At 36.5% G+C, this 6,037-nt stretch overlaps 1 protein-coding gene across 2 annotated transcripts in view; it reads right to left on the bottom strand.

Moving 5' to 3' along the window:
• Window positions 1-3,273: 3,273 nt before the first annotated feature.
• PTGER3 (prostaglandin E receptor 3) overlaps window positions 3,274-6,037 on the bottom strand; it is an 82,847-nt gene continuing 80,083 nt past the window's right edge. The window contains exons 3-4 of one of the 2 annotated variants that reach the window (XM_019653231.1): window positions 5,437-5,528; window positions 3,274-3,553 (exon numbers count right to left, since the gene is read on the bottom strand). In XM_019653231.1, coding sequence (XP_019508776.1) covers window positions 3,550-3,553; window positions 5,437-5,528 — 96 coding nt within the window. In that variant the 3' untranslated portion in view covers window positions 3,274-3,549. The remainder of the gene's footprint in view (window positions 3,554-5,436; window positions 5,529-6,037) is intronic. The other variant, XM_019653232.1, reaches the window with a different exon arrangement.

Raw genomic sequence — 6,037 nt, 5'->3', positions numbered from 1 at the left:
TAACATATTATAAAGGCTAGCTGAATTCCCGAGGAATACAGAGAAAACTATTTGATAATGACCTGACCGCCCAGCACCTCTAGTTACCTGTGTTCTTGTTACACATCATCCTGCCCCCACAGCTATACCATCCCTCTTCCATCTTTCTGTTTACTGGCTCCATTCCATCCACCTTCAAATATTTCACACTCCCCTTATCTTGGGAAATAAAATACACAGAAACACCTGTGCTTAACTGCTTGATTTTTTTCCCCCCGTTTCCGTAAATGTGGTCCAATTTCTTATCCCCCTTTACCAGCAGCCTCTCTCTGTGATGTATCTGTTATTCTATTTCCTCTCCCTTCAACCCCCTCCTGGATAATAAGCCCAAATTCTAAAGTACTTTCTCTTTGCCAGGCCCTGTTCTAACCATTTTACAAATATTAATTTATTTTATTCTTTGAAGTTAGCACTATCATCACCTCCTCTTGACAAATGAGGAAACTGAGGCTCAGAGAGATAAAGTAACTTGTCCAGGGTCACCCACAGTAAGTAGCAAAGCTTGGCTTCAAATGCAGGTAGTCTGGTCCCAGAACACATGCTAACTGTACTGTAACACTGCTTCATTGTCTCCAACTCCCTGAATTGCATTTCATCCATTTGACTGTAAAACTAGGCTCTTGGAAACTTTGGGGATTTATTGTCATCTCTGGTATTGTAGTACTTGGGCTAGATACACCTGTACTCTGCATATTAAGAACTAATATTTACAAGGTTGTCATTCTCTTTTTATACAAGTATAACAAAACTTTGTTAATCTGGATGAACAAATCATTCTGATGAGTGCTGAAATTTTATATTTTCACGATATATAAAAGGGGTTAATTTGTTAAACTAATAATATAAATCTGTACAGGCAGAATTTGACCTACCCCAGGGGGAAATATAGATAATTATAGAATGTTCAAATGCAAATCCAGGCTTCTGATACCCAATGAGTTTACCTGATCCAGACTATAACATATATTACACACTTCTTGATTCCTACCTTGAAGAAATGTGTAATCTAATAGGGAACAATTGAAATAACAAGGGGGTGACAGAAAGTGACCTGTAGTCACTCTCTAGAGTATGACATGGTGACTTTTGTCAACATCTAATTTGGTAGAATTTGCAAGGCATATCCTGAGAGCTGGCGAGTTCTTAGGCACCACGCCAGCTGTCACCAAGAAGGTGGTGATCCCTGTGAAAGTACATAAAACTGCACATTTGAAAGCTAAAAGGAGTCTTAGAGATCACACAATCCAACTCACTCATGTACAGAATTGTCTATAAGGCAAGGTTATTTTTTATAGTCCCAAAGCTAGCATGCAGCAAAATCCAGTCTGGAATTCAGCCTCCTTATTTCTGTTCCACCCATCATGGGGTCCAATAATCAATCTGTAGATTTGATAACAATTGTAAGCACCTCTCAAGTACAACAGTTATTCGGCAAACATGCATTTCATAAAAAATAAAAAAATGTGGCTAAGCAGAGTGAAAAACTAAAATGTGTCAATGTGACCTGGTCGATTACACTAGTTAATGAGCCTCCAGGGACAGAGATTTTTATCTATTTTTATTCCTTCCTTCATCCCTATTGACAGGGCCAGGGCTGCCAAAATGCAGCTTAATTACTATTTGATGCTGAAATGAACAATTTCTATGTGTTTTTACCTAGAGTAGCCGTAAGTGCGTGGATATTATTTTCATTTCATTGGTGAAAAACATTAAAACTCAGTGAAGTTAAGTGATTTGCTCAAGTCTAGATCTAGAACCAGAGCCAGAAACTAGGCCTTTGCCTCCTAATTCATTATCTAACTGTAAAAGTACTGGGTTCTGATTTTAAAAACATCATTTAGTTAATTATTCTGTATAAGGAATAAAGATAGATATGTAACCTTCAGCCAGTTCTAAGAAAATGTGTTCCTCTGGCACATTACCTACTGTCATTATTCACTTGTGGTGAGGAGTCATTTCCACTGCAAGTCCTGCTATGTCACACTATCAACAGGCCTTTCCTATGCTTTGGAGCAAGCCTGCCCTTCCGGCTCTCTTCTCAGGGAAACAAAAGAGGTAGCCCAGCGCCTCTTCTAACGATGGTCTTCTGGGCTCTTTGAACAGCTAGAACGCCAATAAAGGCTCTAATGTCTTACAACCTCCTCCTCAGTAGAACTTCATTGTTTGGGTTTTTAGTCTCTCTGCCCAAAAAGATTACACTGTAACTAGGCTATGTGACCCCCCAATACTTCTGTTTGAACCAAGATCTTTTTAGGTTCTGTCTTTTTCCTCTCCTAAAAACATTAAAATATATTCTAAAGAGAATAGACCTTATGGTTTCCTCACAATAGTACAGACTGTAGTAAGAATTGAGAGAAAGGGAAAATAAAGTGATGGGTGGGTTGAGGTCCATGGCTTGGAAAGAACTGGTAGGGAGGAGGTAGAAAGATGAATAAAGATAGAGGCCTAAATGATTACGAGACAGAGAGGGACAGAGAGTACAACTGACTATAATGGTGTTTCATTTTGGGACTAAGATGGGGTAGAGCTAGGCAGCAACTTGGGTGGCAGAACTGTGACTCCATTCAAAGGAGTCTAAGACTTTGACACAGTTTTGGGGAATAGTGAACTGGTGATTGGTAGCCAAATACCTGATTGCAGGAAACAGGGTCCAATGTTAAAAATGCCTTCTGGAAGGAGCATCCTAGATTCCACAGACAGCAATAGCTGTTCTGGCCTCTGGCTCCCATGGAATATTGTTCACATCTCTGCTGCGCCTCTTATATTGGGTTGTCAGAAAAGTCATGATATATTTTTGCAACGAAAAACATAGAAAAAATACGTCATGACTTTTCCAACAACCCAATAGTTCTTAGTATATCGGTTGTTGTGTTTGGCTCCCAGGAGACTCTGAGACAAGCTTGAAAATTCACCTTGAAGATGTATCTCGTCCCACAAGTTTTCTTTATTTCATGCTACAAAGTAAGGGACAGGGGAGTCTTCCCTTCAAAATTCTGACCTACATTATATAAATGAATACACAGAGCATCTCAATAACATAAAAGTCTAACCAGCCTTTTGTGGGGAATATCCAGAGGCAGGGAAATTTTGACTGTAAAATACTTCTTGTAAGAAAGAACATAACAGGTTTTTTCCATAGAATTTGATACACTCTTTAGAGACTATACTTTCACATAGCTAATCAGTCATTTTTCTACTGCTATGAAACTTTTAATTTCTTCTCCAACTAGTTGNATCATCATCTGTGAAATCCTGCCCAACTTCTTAAATGAGTACTTAAAATCCAGTCCAAGAAGCCAATTTAACATTCAGAGGCGTAGGTTATAATAATAAGCCTGGTCTCAGTGGGTATTACTCATGAGAAAAAAAACAAAACAAAACATCAAAATAAGAAAAGACAAAAATGAAGAGACAATCTATATCAAAATATAAAATTCTTCTCAGGTGGGAAGAAATGCACAAACTCAAGAAAGCAGGAATTGCAATAAAAAGTTCTTCTCCGTTCTTTCATTATCTGTTAGAATAGAGAAAAAAATGTAATAAACATGAATAGGAAATTTTTTTTGTATGGTGTGAGGAGTAAGAAAGATAAATGTCTTAGACATAAAATAAAAACAACTTAAATAACTGGATATTGAATCACTTAAGCCTCTGGATCATTTAATTATGCTAAGTATATGCTTTTTTTCTGAGTAATTTTTCTGGTTTCCAAGTTTGCCATTCAGAATAATCAAATCATGAAGCTATATTAATTGTGGACACATTGAATGGTCCAAACAATGTTGCCATTAAAACAAGCCCCAATCGATATATAGCTACACCCTATAGAGATATAAGGAGGAATGCAAATTTAAATAGCTAAAAACACATTTTTTTCTCCTATGGAACCAACAAAGGATTGTGTGTGTATGTTTTTTTAAGATAACTTAGAGTGCTGGTTAGAATGAAGCAAAGCAGAAACTCTCACACATTGCTGGTGAAGATTTTAAATCTATATAATTCTTTTGGAAAGCAGTCAGACTCTATGTATCTTTGAAGAATATTAAAATTTTACATATAATCCTAGTGATGATGTTGAAATAAATGAAATGTCTGTTTAAAATAAATAAATAATAAAATTTTACATATTAATTATTCCTTAAAGTAAACTTATGGTAAAAATAAATAAATAAATAAACTGATGATAAATCAATCACAAATATTAAAAAAAACCACCCTCTGCATTTCAGTCTTTCAGTAATTCATGAGGGTGCCAAATTTGAAAACAGATTATGATTAAGTAAACTGTAGTGTATCTTTTTAATAGACTACTATATAAATATTGAAATTACTTTAAAAATAATTTTTTAAAAATAATAATAATTTGTTAATAATCTAAGGAATGCTTATTTTACTTACGAAATAAAAACAAGATACAATAATGCATATATAATGTTATCATAAACATGTAAAACAAAATCAAGTTAAAGTACAGGGGGAAAAGAAGAGAAAGTAATATACTAAAATGATGCACACTATATCTCTATTGAAAAACGCATTTAGATTTTCCTCTGAAGAACAACTGTGATTATCCTTTAGTTACCTTAACCATGGGAGAACAAATGGTCGAAGAAATTGAGCTACTTGAATGTCCACATTCCTCATAACAGCTCATGCTGAGTAGAGGAGTTATTATGCCTGGCCTTACCCAGGGAATGAATAAAATGAACACATTGACTTTCCATTAAATTGAGGAGTTCAACTTATTTGAAAAGCAAAGTGTGGAACTTCTCACATTCTCTTATTAAAACAGAAAAGGTCACACAAGCCATAATACTCAGAGGTCATTCATTCAATCAACCCTACAGTCAATAACAGAAATATTGAAAAGAGGTGTTTGAGGGAGAACACTAATGTTCAAAATTTAGTATGGCCCACTGTGCATCACATTTGGTATTATGCTCTGCTTTCTAGAGTGTTCATTCATTGAAATACATGTTTTATACAAAATAGATCTAATCAAAAGGGCGAGCACAAGTATGCTAACCATATTGTAAACAGTCTGAGATTTGAGGTCTATTTAAAACAGGGGTAACTTTGCCTTAAAATACTCCTGAAGACGGTTCTTACTATAAAAAATCAGTGACAAGCAGGCTCTTTCAAGACAAGACAAGAGTTGATCTGTCACAAGATCAGACTGGAGCCAGTTTCAGAAATTTCTTAGTTGGAGGAAATTTAAGTGAAATGATAAAAATAGCAACAGTTCCTCTAAGAAACGTAGTCCTCCTTAATCAAATATGCATGCTTAATTTCCATTTTATTTCTTAGGGATACTCTGCCTTTGCAGCACGAGCTCAGATCAGAACAGAGAGATGGGACAAGGCTAAGCTGTAAACCTCAGCAGCTCCTCAATCTCACCTTTCCAAATGGTCACTGCACATCAATGTTGAGGAGCACCGGTGGGGTAAGGAAGTGGAGTTGGATGCGTAGTTGCTTGTGTGGTGCCTGATCTGTGAACAGACAGAAAGTTTCAGTGGACAGAATTATTGATTATGACTCCTATTTGTCAATGACCCTTCCTTAAACATTTTCAAAGAAGAGCAAAACCAAACTCTGTGCATCAGCTCACATCAGCTATGATAAAGTAAGTAAAGATGCTTTAGCTGTTATCTTCCCAAGACTGTATTGTTCCTGCCTCCATGCTTTGACCCACATTCCATTTCCTCCCAAACACCAGATATTGAGAGCCGAGACCATGTCCTATATGACTTCTAAATCCGTAGAGCAGTTTTCACAACACCGGTTAAATGCTGAATGAAAACTCACTGACTTCAAACGATGGGTGCATGTAAATCTAATTCTACCTCTCTCCAGCTTTGGGTGACTTCCTGCTTCCCTTCCGATAAAGACCAGAATTCCTAACATGATCTTAAAGGTCTTATTTGATCTAGTCTCTGGCTTCAACTCCAGCTTTGTGTTGAATCTTTTGCCCTTTTGCTCTTGTATATTCAGGCCCACT

Source organism: Hipposideros armiger, unplaced genomic scaffold (genome assembly GCF_001890085.2).
Source record: "Hipposideros armiger isolate ML-2016 unplaced genomic scaffold, ASM189008v1 scaffold_200, whole genome shotgun sequence".
Taxonomy (NCBI): domain Eukaryota; kingdom Metazoa; phylum Chordata; class Mammalia; order Chiroptera; family Hipposideridae; genus Hipposideros; species Hipposideros armiger.
This window is presented reverse-complemented; position numbering and strand designations above follow the sequence as displayed.